Consider the following 27677-nt stretch of genomic DNA (forward strand, 5'->3'; position numbering starts at 1 on the left):
CCTCTTTTAAGGGACGCCCCATTGGTATCTGACTGTCTCCTCTTTTAAGGGACGCCCCATTGGTATCTGACTGTCTCCTCTTTTAAGGGACGCCCCATTGGTATCTGACTGTCTCCTCTTTTAAGGGACGCCCCATTGGTATCTGACTGTCTCCTCTTTTAAGGGACGCCCCATTGGTATCTACCTCTCCAACGCCCCATTGGTATCTGACTGTCTCCTCTTTTAAGGGACGCCCCATTGGTATCTGACTGTCTCCTCTTTTAAGGGACGCCCCATTGGTATCTGAAACTATCCAAGTATTCCCTTAACTGCAGTCTCACATCCCAGGCTGCGTCCTACTATAGTACTGTCGATGAGGATTCTTCTACATGATACTAGTGCCCACGTCCCTTCCTGTAGCCCACACACACACACTGAGTTATAGATATGGGCCAATGAGAGACTGATTTCAGAGGCAGAATCTAGCTACCTTCTCTTCCTCACACATTGAACAAACCTCGGGCCAGCTGGCGCCTACTACTTCCTCTGCTAGATGCAAAGGATGCGAGGGAGTTTTATGAAAATGTAATGGACCGTAACATTTTCTTATTACTAGGCCTACAGTCATACAAACAGCTATACTAAGAGTGACAGCAGATCCACTTGAGATACCGTCTTGGTATGATATTATTGTTCATTTCTTTGAGTCAATACTTCCACAGTGCAAAACGTCACCCCAGTTTATTGCCTGCGCCCCCACCATCATCTTGGGGAGCCAGTCAGGTTGACGACAGCGGCCTAACTAGGAATTTTTGGAAGACGGTAATTGGCCAGCCAAATAACCGTGGTCACTGTAATAACCATTCAAATAGACGCACGTTATCTCCTCTCCTCCGCTCCTGACTGCATGTGAATGAATAGAACGGGCGTCCCCATTCAAGTTAATGATGGCATAATGGGTAGACTGGCGGCCAATGCGAGTGTACCCATATGAGCAAAGCAGGAAGTAAAATATATGCTGATTTGTTGATTCAACTCAACTGGCATTACAAAAAAATACATTCCATGAGCCACAATTTAGTTAATATCATTCTACATTACCATGGACATGATTGCTTCACAATATCAGGCAGCCATTGTGAGTGTACCCATGAGTTTTTAGCAGTCAAAATGCCAGGGTTAGAGGTTCCAAACCTAACCTTTCATCTGTATTTCATCTCTCTTCAGAAGTCTTAAAATAAACACACACACACACAGAGAGAGAGAGAGAGAGTCAATCATGAGGCATCAAAGCCAAAATAACTGAATAACAAATGTTATAGATTGACGGAAAGTATTGTGGAAACCTACCAAAAATCAACAAATTCAATCCCTTTTAGAAAACTTCCTGGACAAAATGTTTCACTGTGATAGTGAAGGTGTAAACTTGGCAGTAGAAAACCTAACCAATATTTGACCTCTCAGCTTCCCTATCAAATCAAAAAAATTCAAGCAGACAACTTTAGAAAATTGACAAATGGTTTGATGAAGAATGCAAAAACCTAAGAAAGAAATTGAGAAACCTATCCAACCAAAAACATAGACACCAAGAAAACCTGAGCATACGCCTACACTATGGTGAATCACTAAAGCAATACAGGAAGGAACAGCAGGTCAGAAATCAGCTCCATGTAATTGAAGAATCCATAGACTCTAACCACTTCTGGGAAAATTGGAAAACAATAAACAAACAACAACACGAAGAGCTATCTATCCAAAACTGAGATGTATGGGTAAACCACTTCTCCAATCTTTTTGGCCCTATAACAAAGAACAAACAGCAAAAACATATACATAATCAAATACATATCTTAGAATCAACTATTAAAGACTACCAGAACCCAATGGATTCTCCAATTACATTGAATGAACTACAGGACAAAATACATACCCTCCAACCCAAAAAGGTCTGTGGTGTTGATGGGATCCTAAATTAAATAAATATACAGACCACACATTCCAATTGGCTATACTTAAACTCTTTAACATCATCCTCAGCTCTGGCATCTTCCTTCCCCAATATTTGGAACCAAGGACTGATCACCCCAAACAACAAAAGTGGAGACAAATTTGATCCCAATAACTACCGTGGGATATGCGTCAACAGCAACCTTGGGAAAATCCTCTGCATTATCATTAACAGCAGACTCGTACATTTCTTCAGTGAAAACAATGTACTGAGCAAATGTCAACTTGACTTTTTACCAAATGACCGTACGACAGACCTCGTATCCACCCTGCACACCCTAATTGACAAACAAACAAACCAAAACAAAGTCTTCTCATGCTTTGTGGATTAAAAAAAAGAAGCTTTTGACTCAATTTGGCATGAGGGTCTGCTATACAAATTGATGGAAAGTGGTGTTGCGGGAAAAACATACGACATTATAAAATCCATGTACACAAACAACAAGTGTGCGGTTAAAATTGGCAACCAAGGAGGTCCTACAGCAGCACCTAGATCTTCTGCACAGATTCTGTAAGACCTGGGTCCTGACAGTAAATCTCAGTAAGACAAAAATAATGGTGTTCCAAAAAAGGTCCAGTTGCCAGGACCACAAATACAAATTCCATCTAGACACCGTTGCCCTAGAGCACACAAAAAACTATACATACCTCGGCCAGTATAAAAAAAATGTATGCACTCACTAACTGTAAGTCGCTCTGGATAAGAGCGTCTGCTAAATTACGTAAATGTAAACGTCAGCGCCACAGGTAACTTCCACAAAGCCGTGAACGATCTGAGGGACAAGGCAAGAAGGGCCTTCTATGCTATCAAAAGGAACATAACATTTGAGATACTGTTGCAGAAAATTGTCCTTGTCCTCAGTAAAACAAAAAGTACTTCCAGAGTTTTTGTAGAATCAAGATAGACTTTATTGCAATAGAGCCGAGCTGGTCTGCAGAGCAACTAACCTTCCAAACCTCAGCTCTCAGTTTATATACGGTTCCATTCTTGCTCATTTTACGTACATTTTAGCTTAATCCCTCCCTTTTTAGTTCCTCCACCATTGTTTCCAGTTTTCACCTCTTGAACGCTCCGCCCACTTCCATATTTTATAACAGAGGCGAAATCTGATTTCTCTTCCTTCTGTATTCAGTTTCTGGAAACAATAGTGGTGGGACCAAGCCCTGTCATGTAAAAATAAGAGCCATTTCCTGGCTCTGCTCTGTTTATTCTTAATCATATCAATCGATACTTAAACATGGGTTAAACATGACAGGTCCATTTTCTGAGCCATAATCAATTCTCAACCATATACAGTTCTCATGCATAGTGTAAAGTTCCCACACGTAGCAGGCCCATTCCCAGGCCCATTCCCAGGCCCATCTCCAGGCCCATCTCCTGGCTTTGTTCCAGGCCTCTTCCTTCTGTACCGCTTAGTCTTACTGCTTGTCCTTGTGATTAACTATGTTTAACTTTATAATCTGAAAAGATTTAACTATGTTTAAGATATAGTCTACTGAAAAATCCCCAATAATACCAATCAGGATCTGGAACCCATTGTCCTTTATGGTTGTGTGGTCTGGGGTCCGCTCACCAACCAATAATTCACAAAATGGGACAAACACCAAATTGAGACTCTGCATGCAGAATTCTGCAAAAATATCCTCCATGTACAACGTAAAACACCAAATAATGCATGCAGAGCAGAATTGGGCCGATACCCGCTAATTATCAAAATCCAGAAAATAACCGTTAAATTCTACAACCACCTACAGTGAGGGAAAAAGTATTTGATCCCCTGCTGATTTTGTACGTTTGCCCACTGACAAAGACATGATCAGTCTATAATTTTAATGGTAGGTTTATTTGAACAGTGAGAGACAGAATAATAATAAATCAGCAGGGGATCAAATACTTTTTTCCCTCACTGTAAAAGGAAGCAATTCCCAAACCTTCCATAACAAAGCCATCACCTACAGAGAGATTAACCTGGAGAAGAGTCCCCTAAGCAAGCTGGTCCTGGGGCTCTGTTCACAAACACAAACAGAGTCTCAGGACAGCAACACAATTTGACACAACCAAATCATGAGAAAACAAAAAGATAATTACTTGACACATTGGAAAGAATTATCACAAAAAAACAGATCAAACTAGAATGCTATTTGGCACTAAACAGAGAGTACACAGTGGCAGAATACCTGACCACTGTGACTGACCCAAAATTAAGGAAAGCTTTGACTATGTACAGACTCAGTGAGCATAGCCTTGCTATTGAGAAAGGCCACCGTAGGCAGACCTGGCTCTCATGAGAAGACAGGCTATGTGCACACTGCCCACAAAAGGAGGTGGAAACTGAGCTGCACTTCCTAACCTCCTGCCAAATATATGAACATATTAGAGACACATATTTCCCTCAGATTACACAGACCTACAATGAATTATAAAACAAATCAAATTTTGATAGACTCCCATATCTATTGGGTGAAATACCACAGTGTGCCATCACAGCAGCAATATTTGTTACCTGTTGCCACAAGAAAAGGGCAACCAGTGAATAACAAACACCATTGTAAATACAACCCATACTTATGTTTTATTTATTTTTCCAATTTGCACATCGTAACAACACTGTATATAGCCATAATATGACATTTGAAATGTATTTTATAATTTTGGAACTTTTGTGAGTGTAATGTTTACTGTACATTTTTTATTGTTCACTTTGTTTACTATCTATTTCACAATGTAAACGTATGTTTCCCATGCCAATAAAGCCCCTTAAATTGAATTTAAATTGAATTGAGAGAGAGCGCTTATAGATTACAGTTCAAAATTTACATTTCTGTCCGATTTCCCCTGTAATTGATGAGTGTCTTTTTCTTTTCAGGTGCTGGGGAGTCTGGGAAAAGTACAATAGTGAAGCAGATGAAGTGAGTTCATGTGTCACACATAGAGTGCCTTCGGAAAATATTCAGACCCTTTGACTTTTTACACATTGTGTTAGGTTACAGCCTTATTCTAAAATTGATTAAAATAAAAAACAATCTAATCAATCTACACACAATACCCCATAATGACAAAGCAAAAACAGGCTTAGAAATGATTGCAAATGTATTAAAAATGAAAAGCAGAAATATTACATGTACACACACTACCGTTCAAAAGTTTGGGGTCACTTAGAAATGTCCTTGATTTCGAAAGAAAAGCAATTATTTTGTCCATTTTTAAAATGACATCAAATTGATCAGAAATACAGTGTAGACATTGTTCATGTTGTAAATGGCTATTGTAGCTGGAAACGGCAGATTATTTTATGGAATATCTACATAGGCATACAGAGGCCCATTATCAGCAACCATCAGTCCTGTGTTCCATTGGCACGTTGTGTTTGCTAATCCAAGTTTATAATTTTAAAAGGCTAATTGATCATTAGAAAACCCTTATGCAATTATGTTAGCACAGCTGAAAACTGTTGCGCTGATTAAAGAAGCAATAAAACTGGCCTTCTTGAGAATAGTTGAGAATCTGGAGCATCAGCAATTGTGGGTTCGATTACAGGCTCAAAATGTCCAGAAACAAATAACTTTCTTCTGAAACTCGTCAGTCTTGTTCTGAGAAATGAAGGCTATTCCCAATGCGAGAAATTGCCAAGAAACTGAAGATCTCATACAACGCTGTGTGCTACTCCCTTCACAGAACAGCGCAAACTGTCTCTAACCAGAATAGAAAGAGGAGGGCCCCGGTGCACAACTGAGCAAGAGGACAAATGCATTAGTGTCTAGTTTGAGAAACAGACGCCTCACAGGTCCTCAACTGGCAGCTTCATTAAATAGTACCCGCAAAACACCAGTCTCAACGTCAACAGTGAATAGGCGACTCCGGGATGCTGACCTTCTAGGCAGAGTTGCAAAGAAAAAGCCATATCTCAGACTGGCCAATAAAAACAAAATATTAAGATGGGCAAAAGAACACAGACACTGGACAGAGGAAGATTGGAAAAAAATTTGTTATGGACAGACGAATCGAAGTTTGAGGTGTTCGGATCACAAAGAAGAACATTTGAGACGTAGACCAAATGAAAAGATGCTGGAGAAGTGCTTGATGCAATCTGTCAAGCATGGTGGATGCAATGTGATGGTCTGGGGGTGCTTTGCTGGTGGTAAATTGGGAGATTTGTACAGGGTAAAAAGGATCTTGAAGAAGGAAGGCTATCACTCCATTTTGCAACACCATGCCATACCCTGTGGACGGCGCTTGATTGGAGCCAATTTCCTCCTACAACAGGACAATGACCCAAAGCACAGCTCCAAACTATGCAAGAACTATTCAGGGAAGAAGCAGTCAGCTGGTATTCTATCTATAATGGAGTGGCCAGCACAGTCACCGGATCTCAACCCTATTGAGCTGTTGTGGGAGCAGCTTGACCGTATGGTACGTAAGAAGTGCCCATCAAGCCAATCCAACTTGTGGGAGGTGCTTCTGGAAGCATGGGGTGATATCTCTTCACATTACCTCAACAAATTGACAACTAGAATGCCAAAGGTCTGCAAGGCAGCAAAGTTTGAAGGACACAATTATTATTTCAATTAAAAATCATTATTTCAATGACTACATTTCCTATGCATTTTGCAATATTTCCTATTAAAACTCAATTCATGTATGTTTTCATGGAAAAAAATGACATTTCTAAGTGACCCCAAACTTTTATTTACTCAGTACTTTGTTGAAGCACCTTTGCCAATAATTAGAGCTTAGAGTCTTCTTGGGTTTGACGCTACAAGCTTGGCACACCTATATTTACAGGGTTTCTCCCATTCTTTGCAGATCCTCTCAAGCTCTGTTAGGTTGGATGGGGAGCGTTGCTGCACAGCTATTTTCAGGTCTCTCCAGAGATGTTCGATCGGGTTCAAGTCAGGTCTCTGGCTGGGCCACTAAAGGACATTCAGAGACTTGACACGAAGCCACTCCTGCGTTGTCTTGGCTGTGTGCTTAGGGTCGTTGTCCTGTTGAAAGGTGAACCTTCGCGCCAGTCAGAGGTCTTGATCGCTCTGAAGCATGTTTTCATCAAGGATCTCTCTGGACTTTGCTCCGTTCATCTTTGCCTCGATCCTGACTAGTCTCCCAGTCTCTGCCGGTGAAAAACATCTCCACAGCATTATGCTGCCACCACCATGCTTCACCGTAGGGATGGTGCCAGGTTTCCTCCAGACGTGACGCTTGGCATTCAGGCCAAAGAGTTCAATCTTGGTTTCATCAGACCAGAGAATCTTGTTTCTCATGTTCTGAGAGTCCTTCAGGTGCCTTTTGGCAAACTCCAAGTGGGCTGTCGTGCCTTTTACTGAAGAGTGGCTTCCGTCTGGCCACTTTACCATAAAGGCCTGATTGGTGGTGTGCTGTAGAGATGTTGTCCTTCTGGAAGGTTCTCCCATCTCCACAGAGGAGCTCTAGAGCTCTGTCAGAGCGACCATCGGTTCTTGGTCACCTCTTTGACCAAGGCCCTTCTCCTCCGATTGCTCAGTTTGGCCGGGCGGCCAGCTCTAGGAAGAGTCTTGGTGGTTCCAAACTTCTTCCATATAAGAATGATGGAGGCCACTGTGTTCTTGGGGACGTTCAATGCTGCAGAAATGTTTTGGTACCCTTCCCCAGATCTATGCCTCGGCACAATCCTGTCTCGGAGCTCTACGGACAATTCCTTCGACCTCGTGGCTTGGTTTTTGCTCTGACATGCACTTTCAACTGTGGGACATTATATAGACAGGTGTGTGCCTCTCCAAATCATGTCCAATCAATAGAATTTCCCACAGGTGGACTCCAATCAAGTTGTAGAAACATCTCAAGGATGATCAATGGAAACAGGATGCACCTGAACTCAATTTCGAGTCTCATTGCAAAGGGTCTGAATACTTATGTTAATAAGGTATTTCTGTTCTTTAGGTTTAATAAATTTGCAAAAATATCTAAAAACCTGTTTTCGCTTTGTCATTATGGGGTATTGTGTGTAGGTTGCTGAGGAATTGTTTTAATTTAATCAATTTTATAATAAGGCTGTAATGTAGCAAAATGTGGAAAAAGTCAAGGGGTCTGAATACTTTCCGAATGCACTGTATAACAAGGACATCACGATGTGAGGACTTTGCAGTCCAAACTGCATCATATCAAACTCACAATCTCCATGATGGTAGCAACACAGAGCTATAATAAGTTGGTGATGAGAGGTCTCAGCCTGTTCTATTCATTCTATTTCTATGGGTAGAATGTTGCAGCCCAAATGGCATTCAAACTCACATACACCATGATGGTAGCGCTTTGCAGTCTAAACTGAATTCTAACAAACTAGCATAAACCACAGCAAAAGGTCACTGTTACTATTTCTGTTGTTGACATTTTTAATACGTTTTATAACTGATTATTTTAACTTATTAAACAGTTAATCCGATAAAACTGGCATTCGGTATATGCTGTCGAAGTACAGTACAGTCTTTTGTGAGGGTTTAATGGTGCAGGGATAATTGCCTTTGCCAGCTGAGTTCATCTCTCTGTGTGTGTGCACGTGTGTGCGGATGAATAGAGAGATGCTAGCCTCATTTAACGTGGAGCTCAGGCAGAGAGAGGATGGAGGAAGCACCCCATTACATTACACAATGACCACAGAGGCCAGAGGCTAGCCTGAATAGACTCCCAACCCTGCCTTCCCACCCTTTTCACTCACAATATTGACCTATTAACAGTTGGTTGGTTTTGGAAATGTCTCGTATTGAATTGAATGGCCACACATACAGAAAGTTCAAAAGTTAGATTTCCCTTAGACTGGAGTGGCAATGTTCCAATTGCTTCATACCAAGTGTTATTAAGTTGTGTTTATATATTTTTGTAATTATATATATTTTTTTGGGGGGGGGACTGTCACCATCCACCCCTTCGGATGACAACTTTATTATTGGTATTTGAGTGTGGATGTTGGAACAGACCAAGTGACTCCTGTGACGCAATACATGTTACAGTATTTGGGTTTATCTTAAATCTAAACTAGCGTGGCGTTTTGAATGTACCCCCCCATTCAGGATCATCCACGAGGCCGGCTACTCTGAGGAGGAGTGTAAGCAGTACAGAGTGGTGGTGTACAGCAACACCATCCAGTCCGTCATCGCCATCATCAGAGCCATGGGACACCTGAAGATAGACTTTGGGGACGCCGCACGAGCGGTAGGCACTCGACACGACACGATGCATTGTGACGTGACATTTTGGTCCAGCAATGCAACTTTATGGTCCAGCAAAAACATACATTTTTCTTAATGAGTGGTTTGCCTTATGGCTCTACTGCAGGGTTTCTTGAACTATGGGTCGGGACCAAAAGTGGGTCTGTGAGAGTTGGGTCGACAGTTACAGTGCTATGATAAAGTATTTGCCCCCTTTCTAATTTTCTCTACTTTTGCATATTTGTGATACTGAATGTTATCAGATCTTCAACCAAAAAACCTAATATTAGATAAAGGGAACACAAGTGAACAAATAACACAACAATTACATATTTATTTCATAAACAAAGTTACGCAACACCCAATTCCCCTGTGTGAAAAAGTAATTGCCCCCTTACACTCAATAACTGGTTGTGCCACCTTTAGCTGCAATGACTCCAACCAAATGCTTCCTGTAGTTGTTGATCAGTCTCTCACGTCGCTGTGGAGGAATTTTGGCCCACTCTTCCATGCAGAACTGCTTTAACTCAGTGACGTGTGGGTTTTCAAGCATGAACTGCTCGTTTCAAGTCCTGCCACAACATCTCAATTGGGATTAGGTCTGGACTTTGACTAGGCCATTCCAAAACTTCCAATTTGTTGCTTTTTAGCAATTTTCATGTAGACTTGATTGTGTGTTTTGGATCATTGTCTTGCTGCATGACCCAGCTGTGCTTCAGCTTCAGCTCACAGACGGATGGTCTGACATTCTCCTGTAGAATTCTCTGATACAGAGCAGAATTCATGGTTCCTTCTATTAAGGCAAGTCGTCCAGGTCCTGAGGCAGCAAAGCATCCCCAAACCATCACACCACCACCACCATGCTTGACCTTTGGTATGATGTTCTTACTTTGGAATGCAGTGTTTGGTTTTCGGCAGGCATAATGGGACCCATCTCGTCCAAAAAGTTGAGTCAAGTTTGCCAAAAAGCACCTGGATGATGATCAAGACTCTTGGAAGAACGTTCTATGGACAGATGATTCAAAAGTATAACTTTTTGGACGACATGGTTCCAGTAATGCCTGACGAAAACCAAACTCTGCATTCTACAGTAAGAACATCATACCAAAGGTCATGCGTGGTGGTGTGATGGTTTGGGGATGCTTTGCTGCCTCAGGACCTGGACGACTTGCCTTAATAGAAGGAACCATGAATTCTGCTCTGTATCAGAGAATTCTACAGGAGAATGTCAGACCATCCGTCTGTGAGCTGAAGCTGAAGCACAGCTGGGTCATGCAGCAAGACAATGATCCAAAACACACAATCAAGTCTACATGAAAATTGCTAAAAAGCAACAAATTGGAAGTTTTGGAATGGCCTAGTCAAAGTCCAGACCTAATCCCAATTGAGATGTTGTGGCAGGACTTGAAACGAGCAGTTCATGCTTGAAAACCCACACGTCACTGAGTTAAAGCAGTTCTGCATGGAAGAGTGGGCCAAAATTCCTCCACAGCGACGTGAGAGACTGATCAACAACTACAGGAAGCATTTGGTTGGAGTCATTGCAGCTAAAGGTGGCACAACCAGTTATTGAGTGTAAGGGGGCAATTACTTTTTCACACAGGGGAATTGGGTGTTGCGTAACTTTGTTTATGAAATAAATATGTAATTGTTGTGTTATTTGTTCACTTATGTTCCCTTTATCTAATATTAGGTTTTGGTTGAAGATCTGATAACATTCAGTATCACAAATATGCAAAAGTAGAGAAAATTAGAAAGGGGGCAAATACTTTATCATAGCACTGTATGAGCTAAATCTATAATCACACACTATTTCTTCTTAATTTGGGTCTTTGGAGGGCAATTTGGGTCACCAGAGGACGGTCAATTTCTCATCTGGGTCTCGAGCTGAAAAGGTTTAAGAACCCCATGCCCTACTGTATTTTATGAGCTGAGTCTTTACAGTTCTCATTGTCTACTGAGCAGGTCTCACATTTTCACCAAGGGCCTGATTTTAGATCTGAGAAAAGCGCACGCAACTCAGACTTTTCATCTTTTACAGGTGGGGTATTGTGTGTAGGCCAGTGACAAAGCATCTCTATTTAATCCATTTTAAGTTCAGGCTGTAACACAACAAAATGTTGAAGAAGTCAAGGGGTGTGAATACTTTTCAGAAGGCGCTGTACCTGTGGGAATGTACGAGCTTAGAAATTACCCTTTTTGGAAGCCGATTTTGGAATGTTTTGCAGCCTCCAGGGCTTTCCTCAGGAGGGGACATAGATCAACATATGGCAGTGTTTCCCAAACCTCTCCTTGAGTAACCACAGCGGTTCCACTTATTCTATCTATTCTAGACTACCTGATTTCAATTCATGAAGTGGTTGGTGATTGTACACTGAACAAAAATATAAACACGACATGCAACAATTTCAAAGATTTTTCTGAGTTACAGTTCATATAAGGAAATCAGTCAATTTAAATAAATAAATTAGGCCGTAATCTATGGATTTCACATGCCTGGGGATACAGATATGCATCTGTTGGTCACAGATACCTTCAAAAATAAGTAGTGGCGTGGAACCAGTCAGTATCTGGTGTGACCATTTGCCTCATGCAGCGCGACACATCTCCTTCACATAGAGTTGATCAGGCTGTTGATTGTGGCCTGTGTAATGTTGTCCCACTCATCTTCAATGGTTGTGTGAAGTTGCTGGATATTGGTGGGAACTGGAACACGCTGTCGTACACGTCGATCCAGAGCATCCCAAACATGCTCAATGGGTGACATGTCTGGTGAGTATGCAGGCCATGGAAGAACTGGGACATGTTCAGCTTCCAGGATTGTGTACAGATCCTTGCGACATGGGGCCGTGCATTATCATGCTGAAACATGAGGTGATGGCGGCGGATAAATTGCACGACAAATGGGCCTCAGGATCTCGTCACGGTATCTCTGTCATTCAAATTGCCATCGATAAAATGCAATTGTGTTCGTTGTCCGTAGCTTATGCCTGCCCATACCATAACCCCACCATGGGGCACTCTGTTCACAATGTTGATATCAGCAAACCGCTCGCCCACACAATGCCATACATGCTGTCTGCTATCTTCCCGGCACATTTGAAACAGTGATTCATTTGTGAAGAGCACACTTCTCCAGCGTGCCAGTTGCCATCGAAGGTGAGCATTTCCCCGCTGAAGTCGGTTACGTCGTCGAACTGCAGTCAGGTCAAGACCCTGGTGAGGATGACGAGCACGCAGATGAGCTTCCCTGAGACGGTTTCTGAATGTTTGTGCAGAAATTATTTGGTTGTGCAAACCCACAGTTTCATCAGCTGTCCGGGTGAAGAAGCCGGATGTGGAGGTCCTAGGCTGGCGTGGTTACACGTGGTCTGCGGTTGTGAGGCCGGTTGGACGTACTGCCATATTCTCTAAAACGACGTTGGAGGTGGCTTTGGGTAGAGAATTGAACATTAAATCTCTGGCAACAGCTCTGGTGGACATTCCTTCAGTCAGCATACAATTGCATGCTCAACTTGAGACATGTACTGCACATTTGAGTGGCCTTTTATTGTCCCCAGCACAAGGTGCACCTGTGTAATGATCATGCTGTTTAATCAGCTTCTTGATATGCCACACCTGTCAGGTGGATGGATTATCTTGGCAAATGAGAAATGCTCATTAACAGGGATGTAAACAAATTTGAGCACATCATTTGAGAGAAATAAGCTTTTTGTGTGTATGGAACATTTCTGGGATATTTTATTTCAGCTCATGAAACATGGGACCAACGCTTAGCATGTTGCGTTTATATTTTTGTTCTGTGTAGTTGACCAGTTGAATCAGGCGAGCTTGTTCTGGAATAGATTAAGCATCTGGAACTGGCTGGGTATGGGTCCCAGAAGCGATTTGGGAAACAAATTGATCTGGTCAATCAATTAATCACTGGTCTAATGAGCATGTCTATGTTGCCAGGACGATGCTCGTCAGCTGTTTGTATTGGCTGGTACAACGGAGGAGGGTGTGGTATCATCGGATCTGACCGGCGTGATAAGAAGACTGTGGACGGACAGCGGGGTCCAGAACTGCTTCCTGCGCTCCAGAGAGTACCAGCTCAACGACTCAGCATCCTAGTAAGACACACACACACAGACCGACAGACACAGTACACACACAGATACACATGCACAGTACACCTCCACTTGTCATGCTTATAGACTGGTTTTATTTACACGTACTACAAATACGTGCCACAAAGATGCACCCCTGGCATTTTACAATGCTGGAATTTAATTGCAGCTTGCCGGTGTAGCTTCCAAAAGCTGTAAGCTGCCGACAGATTCCATTCAAGAGGACGACAGTGTTTCTTAATTCACTGATATGATCTGGTGATACACGACTGAAACTCGCCTCGCCCTCTTTCCCCTGTATTTCTGTTATGCTAAACCTGACAGTAGAGAGGGACAAGACTGGACTTGCTCATCCCTCTGTCTTGTACAAGCTTGTTCAGAATGTAGACCTAGCTAACTGATACAGCTCATGGTGTTGGCAGTGGGAGATTATGATAAACACAAACATTACTCAGCTGGTTGTCCAGCTGTTATCGTTTCAGTTATGAAATATTAGAGTTGCTCTACAAGTGTAAATTCATGTATTACACTGTAGCATATTGTTTATCCAGCTGTCATTTCAGTTATGATTTGAATTAGTTACAGTTCTGATTTAGAACCTTCATCGTAGAGGAATGTAATTGACTGTAGCCTACACACCGTGTATTACGCTATACAGTAGATTGTGTAAATACAGTGTACTGTAATTGTACACCAGAATCTAAAAGAGGGAACTAACTTGATTTATACATCTACTGAATATTTAGACCAGGGTTCCCCAACTGGCAGCCCGCGGGCCTAATTTGCTCCCCCCCCCCCTGTAAAAACACCAGCAAATGAGCTCAGTGATATTTCTTTGGTCAATCTTTTCCAAAGTATTCCCATGCATAATAGAGCGTTATTTAGGTACACCGTCCTGTTCATGAAAATGGTTTGCTCCTACAGACATTGAGTCACGTGGCCGTGGCTGGCTATATGAAGCAGGCAGGCGGGCATCGAGACATTCAGTTACTGTTCGATTTGAACATTAGAATGGGCAAAACAAGTGCCCTAATCGACTTTGAGCGTGGTATGATTGTCGGTGCCAGGCCTGCCGGTTCCAGTATCCCAGAAACTCCTGGGCTTTTCACGCACTACAGTGTCTAGGGTTCCCCCGAGAATGGTGCGACAAACAAAAAAACATCCAGTCAGCGGCAGTCCTGTGGGCGAAAACAGCTTGTTGTTGAGAGGTCGAAGGAGAATGGCAAGAATGGTGCAAGCTAACAGGCTAACCACAAACAGGCAAATAATGGCGCAGTACAACAGTGGTGTGCAGAACTGCATCTCAGAACACAAAAACCCGTCGGTCCTTGTCACAGGTGGCCTATTGCAGCAGACGACCACACCGGGTTCCACTCCTATCAGCTAACAACTACAAGAAGCGGCTCCAGTTGGGCATGCGATCACCAACACTGGACAATTGAGGAGTGGAAAAACATTGCCTGGTCCGACAAGTCCCGGTTCCTGTTGCGTCATGCTGATGGAAGAGTCCGAATTTGGCTTAAGGTTTGGGGAATGTTTTCCTGGCACACGTTAGGTTCCTTGATACTACTTGAGCAATGTTTCCATGCCCTGAAAAATTTGGGCTGTTCTGGAGGCAAGGGGGGGGTCTAACCCGGTACTAAATGGGAGGACCTAATAATCTGAGTGTATGTGATCGTATACAATTGAAAGCAAAGGTTTGAAATTATTATGTTATATTCATTTTATATCTGTTTGGGCTTCTTGCGGTCAATTTGCAGTCTTCAAATTATTTGTAATTATGTTCCAGCCCACTGACCATCCGCTCAAGAAAAAATCGTCCCGTGGCTGAATCTAGTTGATGATCCCTGATTTTAGACAATGTCACCATAAGAGGAAGTTCACGTAGACCAAGAACAATAGTGTATAATTTTTTCCCAGTGAGTTATTTACCATTATGATAAATGCAAAGTTAATAGCAACCTTTTGGTGTCCATATCACACATCCTGCCTGGCGCGGGGGTAGTGGGTTAGTGTGAAGGACACGTCGACTTTGTTTTGGCAACACAGGACATGTAGTGGTAGTTGTAGGTCAGAGCTGTCTGTCTGTCAATGCAAGACCTGGGTTCAAATAGTATTTAAAATAATTTAAAATACTGTGCTTGATTGAGCTTGCCTGGCTTAATGGACCAATGGAATAGTCCCAAAAGTGCAAACTCCACCCACCTGGAACTACAGGCAGTCTAGAGCCAAACGCTCAAAGTATTTAAACATGTCTGGTTGTGTCTAGGGGCTCTCTGTCTGTCTGTCCACGTTGCATAGCTGCTTGGTTGGAGAGACTACTAGAGTGAGTCAGCCTAGCCATAACATGCTCTCTGTTTTCACTCACACCTCTAGCAGCCGATGTTTATCATTTATCAACATATTTAGACTAAATTCACATGGATTCCACAGGCCTCTGCTGTCTCTGTCTGTCCTCCTGTCCAGCCTCGTCTGTCTCTGTCTGTCCTCCTGTCCAGCCTCGTCTGTCTCTGTCTGTCCTCCTGACCAGCCTCGTCTGTCTCTGTCTGTCCTCCTGACCAGCCTCGTCTGTCTCTGTCTGTCCTCCTGACCAGCCTCGTCTGTCTCTGTCTGTCTTCCAGTCCAGCCTCGTCTGTCTGTCCTCCAATCCAGCCTCGTCTGTCTGTCCTCCAGTCCAGCCTCGTCTGGCTCTGTCTGTCTCTGTCTGTCCTCCTGTCCAGCCTCGTCTGTCTGTCCTCCAGTCCAGCCTCGTCTTTCTCTGCCTCTCAGGCCTCGGCTGTCTCTGTCTGTCGTCTCTCAGGCCTCGGCTGTCTCTGTCTGTCATCTCTCAGGCCTCGGCTGTCTCTGTCTGTCGTCTCTCAGGCCTTGGGCTGTCTCTGTCTGTCGTCTCTCAGGCCTCGGGCTGTCTCTGTCTGTCGTCTCTCAGGCCTTGGGCTGTCTCTGTCTGTCGTCTCTCAGGCCTCGGCTGTCTCTGTCTGTCGTCTCTCAGGCCTCGGCTGTCTCTGTTACCAGAGAATATGTCCTCCAGTCACATTCACTTGACTGTTGTTCACTTTGTAAAAAGGGCTTTACATACCTTTTGATTGATTGACTGGACATACTGTCTAAATCAAATCAAAGCAAATGTTATCCGTCACATGCTTCGTAAACAACCGGTGTAGACTAACAGTGAAATGCTTACTTATGGGCCCTTCCCAACAATGTAGAGAGAAAGAAAATAGAGAAATAATAAAAAAGTAAAACATGTAATAATAAATACACAATTAGTAACGGTTCTACTAAGCTAACATATGGAAGTATCATTTATCTATTTGATTTTGAATTTTAGGACCCCTTTAGGTATATATAAAAAATTAAATAAAAGATACCTTTTAGACCAGTCTTGTGAGGCTTGTGGGTGTCCTAGAGCAAAACCGACGTGTTCGTGAGAGTCTCACCTTTCCATATGGGTCACACTAGTAGGTAACCCAAACTGTTCGGACGCTACAGACAGAAGTTGGCAGATCGGCGGTACCGATTTCAGACAAGTCCCTGGCTGCATCACCACTTGTGGGTGTTGTAGAGCAAAACAGAGAACACCATTGTGTTCGTGAGAGTCATCTTTCCATAGAGTGGTCATATTAGTTCGGACGCTACAGATGTTTTTGTGAGAAGACCGATTTTCAGGACGTCTCATGGTCTGACAAACACCGCTGTAGCTCGGCCAGCTTCCACCGCAGATGCTGAAGGCCGCCATTAGCAGATGCTAATGGTAAAGAAAACATCTCTAGCTTAAACAGAAGGATTTTTATGGGGATTTCTTTATTATACTAATTAGATTTCCGTGGGGGTGCGGACATCGACTCTAGGGGGTTAACTATCTATTTAGCAGTCTTATGGCTTGGGGGTAGAAGCTGTTCAGGGACCTGTTGGTTCCAGACTTGGGGCATCAATACCGCTTTCTGTGCGGTAGCATAGAGAACAGTCTGACTTGGGTGGCTGGAGTCTTTGACAATTTTTAGGGCCTTCCCCTGACACCGCCTGGTATAGAGGTCCTGGATGCCAGGGAGCTCGGCCCCAGTGATGTAGTGCCTTGCGGTCGGATGCCAAGCAGTTGCCATACCTAGCGGTGATGCAGGTCTCATCGTCGTCGGTGATCAGGCCTACCACCGTTGTGTCTTCGGCAAACTTAATGATGGTGTTGGAGTCGTGCGCGGCCACGCAGTCGTGGGTGAACAGGTAGTACAGGAAGGGGACTAAGCACGCACCCCTGAGGTGCCCCCGTGTTGAGGGTCAACGTGGGTTATGTGTTGTTGCCTACCCTCACCACCTGGGGTCGGCCCGTCAGGAAGTCCAGGATCCAGTTGCAGAGGGAGGTGTTCAGTCCCAGGGTCTTTACAGTGCCTTCAGAAAAGTATTCACACCCCTTGACTTTTTCCACATTTTGTTGCGCTACAGCCTGAATTTAAAATGGGTTAAACAGATATGTTTTGTCACTGGCCTGAACACAATACCCATAATGCCAAAGTGGAATTATTTTTCAAATGTTTTACTAATGAATTAGAATGAAAAGCTGAAATGTATTGATTCAATAAGTCTTCAACCCATTTGTTATGGCAAGCCTAAATAAGTTCTGGAGTAAAAATGTGCTTAACAAGTCACTTAAGTTGCATGGCAATAACAGTGTTTAACATGATTTTTGAATGACTACCTCATCTCTGTACCCCACATACAATTATCTGTAAGGTCCCTCAGTCGAGCAGTGAATTTCAAACACAGATTCAACCACAAAGACCAGGGAAGTTTTCCAATGCCTCTCAAAGAAGGGCACCTATTGGTAGATGGGTTTAAAAAATAGCTGACATGGAATATCCCTTTGAGCATGGTGAAGTTATTAATTACACTTTGGATGGTGTATCAATACACCCAGTCGCTACAAAGATGCAGGGGTCCTTTCCTAACTCAGTTGCATGAGAGGAAGGAAACCACTCATGGACCATGAGGCCAATGGTGACTTAAAATCAGTTAGGAGAAAACTGAGGATGGATGAACATTGTAGTTACTCCACAATACTAACCTAATTGACAGAGTGAAAAGGAAGCCTGTACAGAATAAATAAATATTCCAAAACATGCATCCTGTTTGCCATAAGGCACTAAAGTAATACTGCAAAAAATGTGTCAACGCAATTCACCTTTTGTCCTGAATACAAAGTCTTATGTTTGGGGCAAATCCAACACAACACATTACTGAGTACCACTATCCATATTTAATCATTAAGGACTATGGAATTTTTCAGGATACAAAGAAATGGAATGGAGCTAAGTACAGGCAAAATCCTAGAGGAAAACCTGGTTCAGTCTGCTTTCCACCAGACACTGGGAGATGAATTCACCTTTTCAGCAGGACAATAACCTAAAACACAAATCTAAATCTACACTGGAGTTGCTTACCAAGAAGACAGTGCATGTTCCTGAGTGGCCGTACAGTTTTGAAATCTACTTGAAAATATTTGGCAAGACCTGAAAATGGCTGTCTAGCAATGATCAACAACCAGAGCTTTAAGAATTTTGAGAAGAATAATGGGAAAATGTTGCACAATCCAAGTGTGGAAGGCTCTTAGAGACTTACCCGGAAAGACTCACAGCTGTAATCGCTGCCAAAGGTGCTTTTACAAAGTATTGACTTGGGTGTGAATACTTACAGTGGGGAAAAAAAAGTATTTAGTCAGCCACCAATTGTGCAAGTTCTCCCACTTAAAAAGATGAGAGAGGCCTGTAATTTTCATCATGTTGTTACGTTACAGCCGTATTCTAAAATGTATAAAAAACAATCCTCAGCAGTCTATACACAATACCTTATAATGACAAAGCGAAAACAGGTTTTTAGAAACTTTTGCTAATCTATTATAAATAAAAAACAGAAATACCTTATTAACTGAGCAATTAGGGGAGAAGGGCCTTGGTCAGGGAGGTGACCAAGAACCCGATGGTCACTTTGACAGAGCTCCTAGATTTCCTCTGTGGAGATGGGAGAACCTTCCAGAAGGACAACCATGTGCTGTTGGTTGCGACTTGGCTACCTGCCAAGCTTTTCGTTTTTTACTTTTAATAACCGTTTAATCAAAACTTTGCACATTTAACCAACGTCTTACTTTTTTCCTCGCTCAACTTTTTTCAATTCAACTTTTTCTCCCCGGATGCTTTAGTACCTGGATACCAACAACCGAGCCAGGCTACGAAGAGCTCAACTCATACAACGCTCTCTATAAAACTACTAAAGGAAAGTGTTAGTTTCCAGCATATGAGTGTGACTCCAATTGTTGACCAGTAAATGCTGTAACTGTATGTTTTGTATCCCCCACGACTACAGACACTGGGGACACGCCTGACACAACTCTGAGAGGCTACACTGAACACAAACACTCAGCCGGGCCGGTGCGTAGAAAGGAACAGCTGGCGACCTGCCACTGATAAACGACCCAGACATCACCCCCGTGCTTCTCTCTCACATTCAACGAGAGACAGACATCAGCACAGTTGTGCGGGGGGCGGGTGGGGGCGTCTAATTCCCTGGCAGAGCCTGGAAATGTTTGTTCCCTTGGACCGTCGGCCTGCAGCAGTGAAAACTCATTTGAATCTGCTGGGGACTCACGAGCTAGTAAATGTATAATATGCGATGTTTGTTGTTGTCACTGGGAAAGGTCAGATGGATACCTTAATTTGTGAAATATGTATTGAACTTGATGCAGCTAAAGAAAGGATTATTACTCTTCATGAAGAAAGCGCCTTGAACTGAATAAGAGTTCTATGAGAATATCGGTATCTTTTAAATGCTTCCTATCAAAACATCCAAGAGGCTCAAGAGGTACATATTATATAATATTTTAGTCATTTAGCAGACGCTCTTATCCAGAGCGACTTACAGTTAGTGAGTGCACAATTTTTTAAATTTTTTATACTGGTCCCCTGTGGGAATCGAACCAACAACCCTGGCGTTGCAAACCAACTGAGCTACATGGGATACAATAATGGGACCTTCCTGGACTACAATCAATTTCCGCCACTGCACCCCTCTACTAGCTTGAACCAGAAAATGGCTGCTCACTGTTCGACTCCAGGTGAGCGTAAATGGATGCGTGTCGGAACCAGAAGAATCGATCTCAGCGTGCCTGCCTTCTTCCCTCGCGTCCGGACTTAAGACTTTCAAATCGCTTTGAGCCCCTGTACCAGCTGTCCTCTGTTGGGGGCTTGGGTGTTCCCTCCATGGCTGTGGATGACCCTCCAGCTACCTCTCCCTGTCCTAGTCAATCAACTGCCTGGGAACAGCCTGGACAACCGCGGCCCCCCTCCGCTGGGCGGTGCTCTCTGGATCAGAGCTCTGTCCCTTTGGTGATTGTGGCCTGCACGCAGCCTGTGTCTCAGCAGCCCTCTTCTACATTTTACATTTACATTTTAGTCATTTAGCAGACGCTCTTATCCAGAGCGACTTACAGTTAGTGAGTGCATACATTATTTTTTTCATACTGGCCCCCCGTGGGAAACAAACCCACAACCCTGCCGGCCATTCCCTCCCCTACCCTGGACGACGCTGGGCCAATTGTGCGCCGCCCCATGGGTCTCCCGGTCACGGCTGGCTACGACAGAGCCTGGATTCGAACCAGGATCTCTAGTGGCACAGCTAGCACTGCGATGCAGTGCCTTAGACCACTGCGCCACTCGGGAGGCCACTCTTCTCAGGTGAGTTCTGTGGCTCTGGCATCGCAATCTGCTTCGAGACACGGCAGAGGCCAGATCGTTCTGGCGATTGTGATAGGGAGTTCGGTGGTGAGGCATATATCTGTACCTGGGGCAAATACTTTGTGTTTTCCTGGGGCAAAAGTTCAGGATATCACCAGGTTGCTTCCCGAGGCTGTGAGTCAGTCACCAGGGGATGATACTGTCATGGTTCATGTGGGGTCAAATTACATTATGAAGGGCAGCTCAGAACAGCTGAAGATGGATTTTGAAGAACTGATTGGGTCTCTACCTGACACCAACAAATGGCCCATAGTATCTGGCCCTCTGCCCTCCCTAAATCGTGGCATTGAACGGTTCATCAGACTTTTAGCCCTCCATAACTGGCTACGAGACTATTGCAGCTCTGTGGGTGACAATGTTGATACCTTCTGGAAACAAAACTCGTATTATAAGGAGGATGGGATCCACCCAAATCATTTGGGTTCCTGGATCCTTTTACAGCGTTATAAGGCTACATTGAGACAATGACTTATCAAAGTCCAGCTCATTTAATCCCTACCATTGTGTCGCTGAATTGTCATAATGATTCAGCAAATGTACATTATCCTAGGGGCGTTGGAAGACACAATGTAAATAACCTAATTAATGTCCCTCTTACTGCCCGGAATGCCTCTGCTGATCCTACAGCTATTGTATGCGGTAATCATATGCTAATGAACCAGAGTAATACTGTTAGCACTGAGGTGGTGTGCGCTAGCAATAAGTTATCTGTGTGCAGCTCACCCTGCACTAATACAAATAACCCAAGTATGTCTACCTCTGCTAAGCTTCCCAGTAAAGCAAGAAAAATAATCAAGCATCCTAGAAACGTGTTAAAAATAGCCCACGTTAACATATGTAGCTTAAGAAACAAGGTTCATAAAATCAATAATTTGACATTCATATTCTGACAATCTCTGAAACTCACTTAGATAATACCTTTGATACAGTGGTAGCAATACAAGGTTATAACATTTACAGTAAAGACAGAAATGCCAACAGGGCGGTGTTGTGGTCTATATTCAGAACCACATTCCTGTAAAGCTTAGAGAAGATCTCATGTTAAATACTGTTGAAGTAATATGGCTACAGGTTCATCTGCCTCACCTAAAGCCCATTCTGGTGGGAAGCTGCTAAAGACCACCAAGTGCTAACAGTCAGTATCTGGATAACGTGTGAAATGCTTAATAACATGTGATATCAGTAGAGAGGTATACTTTCTGGGTGATTTAAATATTGACTGGCTTTCATCAGGCTGCCCATTCAATAGAAAGCTTCAAACTGTAACTAGTGCCTGCAACCTGGTTCAGCTTATAAATCAACCTACCAGGGTAGTTACAAACAGTACAGGAATGAAATCATCAACATGTATTGATCACATCTTTACTAATGCTGCGGAAATTTGTTTGAAAGCAGTATCCAAATTCATCGGATGTAGTGATCACAAAATAGTAGCCATATCTAGGAAAATCAAAGTTCCAAAGGCTGGGCCTAATATTTTGTATAAAAGAGGTCATACAAGAAGGTCTGTAGTGATTCCAATGTTGTTGATATGAAGAATATTTGTTGGTCTGTGGTGTGTAATGACGAGCAACCAGACACTGCACTATGAAATTGCTTATCCCAGTTACTAATAAGCAGGCACCCATTAAGAAAATGACTGTAAAAATAGTTAAATCGCCGTGGATTGATGAGGAATTGAAAAATTGTATGGTTGGGAGGCAAATAGGTCTGGCTGTACAACCGATTGGCAAAGGTACTGCAAATTGAGAAATCATGTGACTAAACTGAATAAAAGAAGAAACTACACTATAAAACAAAGATAAATGACATAAAGAATAATAGTAAAAAGCTTTGGAGCACCTAAATGAAATTTTGGGCAAAAAGGCAAACTCAGCTCCATCATTAATTGAATCAGATGGCTCATTCATCGCAAAACCCACTGATATTGCCAACTACTTTAATGATTTTTTTTTCATAGGCAAGATTAGCAAACGCTGACACTACACAATCAAGTATATCTGACCAAATTATGAAAGACAAGCGTTGTAATTTTGAATTCTGTAAAGTAAGTGTGGAAGAGGTGAAAAAAGTATTATTATCGATCAAAAATGACAAGCCACCGGGGTCTGACAAATTTGATGGAAAATTACTGATGATAATAGTGGACGATATTGCCACTCCTATTTGCCATATCTTCAATTTAAGCCTACTAGAAAGTGTGTGCCCTCAGGCCTGGAGGGAAGCAAAAGTTATTCCCCTACCTAAGAATAGTAAAGCCCCCTTAACTGGCTCAAATAGCCGACCAATCAGCCTGTTTCCCACCCTTAGTAAACTTTTGGAAAAAATTGTTTGACCAGATAAAATGCTATTTTACAGTAAACAAATACATTCAGCACGCTTGTAGGGAAGTACATTCAACAAGCACAGCACTTACACAAATGACTGATGATTGGCTGAGAGAAATTGATGATAAAAAGATTGTGGGGGCTGTTTTGTTAGACTTCAGTGCGGCTTTTGACTTTATCGATCATAGTCTGTTGCTGGAAAAACGTATGTGTTATGGCTTTACACCCCTTGCTATATTGTGGATAAAGAGTTACCTGTCTAACAGAACACAGAGGGTGTTCTTTAATGGAAGCCTCTCCAACAAAATCCAAGTAGAATCAGGAATTCCCCAGGGCAGCTGTCTAGGCCCCTTACTTTTTTAAATCTTTACTAACAACATGCCACTGGCTCTGAGTAAAGCCAGTGTGTCTGTATGCGGATGACTCAACACTATACACGTCCGCTACTACAGCGACTGAAATGACAGCAACACTTAACAAAGTGCTGCAGTTAGTTTCAGAATGGGTGGCAAGGAATAAGTTAGTCCTAAATGTTTGAAAAACTAAAAGCATTGTATTTGGGACAAATAATTTACTAAACCCTGAACCTAAACTAAATCTTGTAATGAATTATGTGGAAATTGAGCAAGTTGAGGAGACTAAATTGCTTGGAGTAACCCTGGATTGTAAACTGTCATGGTTAAAACATATTGATACAACAGTAGCTAGGATGGGGAGAAGTCTGTCTATAATAAAGCGCTGCTCTGCATTCTTAACAGCACTATCAACAAGGCAGGTCCTACAGGCCCTAGTTTTGTCGCACCTGGACTACTGTTCAATAGTGTGGTCAGGTGCCACAAAGAGGGACTTAGGAAAATTCCAATTGACTCAGAACAGGGCAGCACAACTGGCCGCTTGGATGTACACAGACAGCTAACATTAATAATATGCATGTCAATCTCTCCTGGCTCAAAGTGGAGGAGAGATTGACTTCATCACTACTTGTATTTGTGAGAGGTATTGACATGTTGAATGAACCGAGCTGTCTGTTTGATCTACTGGCACACAGCTTGGACACCCATGCATACCCCACAAGACATGCCACCAGAGGTCTCTTCACAGCCCCCAAGTCAAGAACAGACTATGGGAGGCGCACAGTACTACATAGAGCCATGACTACATGGAACTCTATTCCACATCAAGTAACTCATGCCAGCAGTAAAATTAGATTTAAAAAACAGATAAAAATACACCTTATGGAACAGCGGGGACTGTGAAGCAACACAAACATTGACACATGCATACAAACACACGATAACATACGCACTATACACACATGTACACATGGATTTTGTGTTATATATATGTGGTAGTAGAATAGAGGCCTGAGGGGCACACTTAATATGTTGTGAAATCTGTTATGAATGTATTGTAATGTTTTTAAAATGTATAACTGCCTTAATTTTGCTGGACCCCATAATAAATACAAATACACAAATCTCTGCAGCACTCCACCAATCAGGCCTTTATGGTAGGGTGGCCAGATGGAAGCCACTCCTCAGTAAAAGGCACAAGACAGCCCGCTTGGAGTTTGCCAAAAGGCACCTCAAGACTCTCAGACCATCTCTGGTCTGATGAAACCAAGATTGAACTCTTTGGCCTGAATGCCAAGCGTCACATCTGGAGGAAACCTGGCACCATCCCTACGGTGAAGCATGGTGGTGGCAGCATCATGCTGTGGGGATGTTTCTGAGCGGCAGTGACTGGGAGACTAGTCAGGATCGAGGGAAAGATGAACGGAGTAAAGTACAGAGAGATCCTTGATGAAAACCTGCTCCAGAGCGCTCAGGACCTCAGACTGGGGCGAAGGTTCACCTTCCAACAGGACAACGACCCTAAGCACACAGCCAAAACAAAGCAGGAGTGGCTTTGGGACAAGTCTCAATGTCCTTGAGTGGCCCAGCCAGAGCCCAGACTTGATCCCGATCAAACATCTCTGGTGAGACCTGAAAATAGCTGTGCAGCAACACAGGATCTGCAGAGAAGAATGGGAGAAACTCCCCAAATACAGGTGTGCCAAGCTTGTAGCGTCATACCCAAGAAGACTCGAGGCTGTAATCGCTGCCAAAGGTGCTTGAACAAAGTACTGAGTAAATGGTCTGAATACTTATGTAAATGTGATATCAGTTTTTTTATTTTAGTTTTATTATTAGCAAAACATTTCTAAAAACCTGTTTTTGCTTTGTCATTATGGGGTATTGTGTGTAAACAATTGTATCAATTTTAGAATAAGGCTGTAACGTAACAATGTGGTAAAAGTCAAGGTGTCAGAATACTTTCCGAATGCACTATAGGTGTTCCTTGTGTCCAGGTGGGAAAGGGCAGTGTGGAGTGCAATAGAGATTGCATCATCTGTGGATCTGTTGGGGCATTATGCAAATTGGAGTGGGTCCAGGGTGTCTTGCCAGCTGGTCAGCTCATGCTCTGAGTACGCGTCCTGGTATTCTGTCTGGCCCTGCGGCCTTGTGAAAGATAACCTCTTTAAAGGTCTTACATCGGCTACCGAGAGCGTGATCACACAGTCGTCCGGAACAGCTGGTGCTTTCATGTGTGGTTCAGTGTTGCTTGTCTCGAAGCAAGCATAGAAGGCATTTAGCTCATCTGGTAGGCTCAAGTCACTGGACCGCTTGCGGCTGGGTTTCCCTCTTGTAATCCGTAATAGTTTGCAAGCCCTGTCACATCCGACAAGCTTCCGAGCCGATGTAGTCAATTCAATTTTAGTGCTGTATTGACGCTTTGCCTGTTAGATGGTTCGTTGGGGGCATAGCGGGATTTCTTATAAGCGTCCGGATTAGTGTCCCGCTCCTTGAAAGCGGCAGCTCTAGCCTTTAGCTCAGTGCGGATGTTGCCTGTAATCCATGGCTTCTGGTTGGGGTATGTACGTAGTACGTACGGCCACTGTGGGGACTACGTCTCTTGGAGAATGTCAGGCTATCCGTCTGTGAGCTGAAGCTGAAGTGCAGCTGGGTCATGCAGCAAGACAATGATCACAATCAAGAAAACTGTTAAAAAGCTACATATTTGGAGTTTTGGAATGGCCTAGTCAAAGTCCAGACCTAATCCCAATTGAGATGTTGTTCTGCCACATCCGCAGCGATGTGAGACTGATCAACAACTACAGGAAGCATTTGGTTGCCGTCATTGCAGTTAAAGGTGGCACAATCAGTTATTGAGTGTAAGGAGGCAATTTACTTTTTCACACAGGGGAATTGGGTGTTGCATAACTTTGTTAATTAAATAAAATAAGTATACTTTTTTGTTGTTATTTGTAAACTCATGTTCCCTTTATCTAATATTAGGTTTTGGTTGAAGATCTGATAACATTCAGTATCAAAAACATGCAAAAATAGAGAAAATCAGAAAGGGGGCAAATAATTTTTCACGGCACTGTAAGCCTGTATGAGGGCCTGATAACATTCTTCCCCGTGATAACGCACAAGATAGAATGTGAAGTGGCTCTCCAAATGAAGTACCTTCGGTTGATACCTTTACCTTGACAGAATATTTTCCTTATACTCATGGTTAATGGGACGTGGAGTCAATGAGGGATATGAGTAACATAACTAAAGAGAGATATATGTATGTAGTTTGATTTTATAAAAATGCACAGGGTGTCTATAAATGGAAAAATACACGTTTTAAAATTTCGACCCATCGATTAGTTGAAAGAACAACTACTTTCAGTCGACCAAGGTTTATTTTGGTCTCTCTCTCTCTCCTGACCTGTCTCTCTCGCTCTCTCTTGTGACCTGTATCTCTCTCCTGACCTGTCTCTCTCTCTCTCTCTCTCTCCTGACCCGTCTCTCTCGCTCTCTCTCATGACCTGTCTCTCTCTCTCTCTCCTGACCTGTTTCTCTCTCGCCTGACCTGTCTCTCTCGCTCTCTCTTGTGACCTGTCTCTCTCTCCTGACCTGTCTCTCTCGCTCTCTCGTAACCTGTCTCTCTCGCTCTCTCGTAACCTGTCTCTCTCGCTCTCTCTTATGACCTGTCTCTCTCACTCTCGCCTGACCTGTCTCTCTCGCTCTCTCTTGTGACCTGTCTCTATCTCCTGACCTGTCTCTCTCACTCTCTCTTGTAACCTGTCTTTCTCACACTCTTATGAGCTGTCTCTCTCTCTCGACCTGTCTCTCTCGCTCTCTTATGACCTGTCTCTCTCTCTCTTTTCACCTGTCTCTCTCTCTCTCTTATGACCTGTCTCTCTCGCTCTCTTATGACCTGTCTGTCTCTCTCTCTCCTGACCTGTCTCTCTCTCCTGACCC

The 27677-nt window shown here is 43.2% G+C and overlaps 1 protein-coding gene across 2 annotated transcripts in view; it reads left to right on the forward strand.

Annotated features, from left to right (window-relative positions):
* Positions 1-27677, forward strand: part of LOC121546142 (guanine nucleotide-binding protein G(i) subunit alpha-3-like) — a 67934-nt gene that overhangs the window by 24984 nt on the left and 15273 nt on the right. For both annotated transcript variants that reach the window (XM_041857188.2, XM_045209562.1), the window contains exons 2-4: positions 4854-4896; positions 9028-9169; positions 13120-13277. In XM_041857188.2, coding sequence (XP_041713122.1) covers positions 4854-4896; positions 9028-9169; positions 13120-13277 — 343 coding nt within the window. The remainder of the gene's footprint in view (positions 1-4853; positions 4897-9027; positions 9170-13119; positions 13278-27677) is intronic.

This window comes from Coregonus clupeaformis, chromosome 30 (genome assembly GCF_020615455.1).
Source record: "Coregonus clupeaformis isolate EN_2021a chromosome 30, ASM2061545v1, whole genome shotgun sequence".
Taxonomy (NCBI): domain Eukaryota; kingdom Metazoa; phylum Chordata; class Actinopteri; order Salmoniformes; family Salmonidae; genus Coregonus; species Coregonus clupeaformis.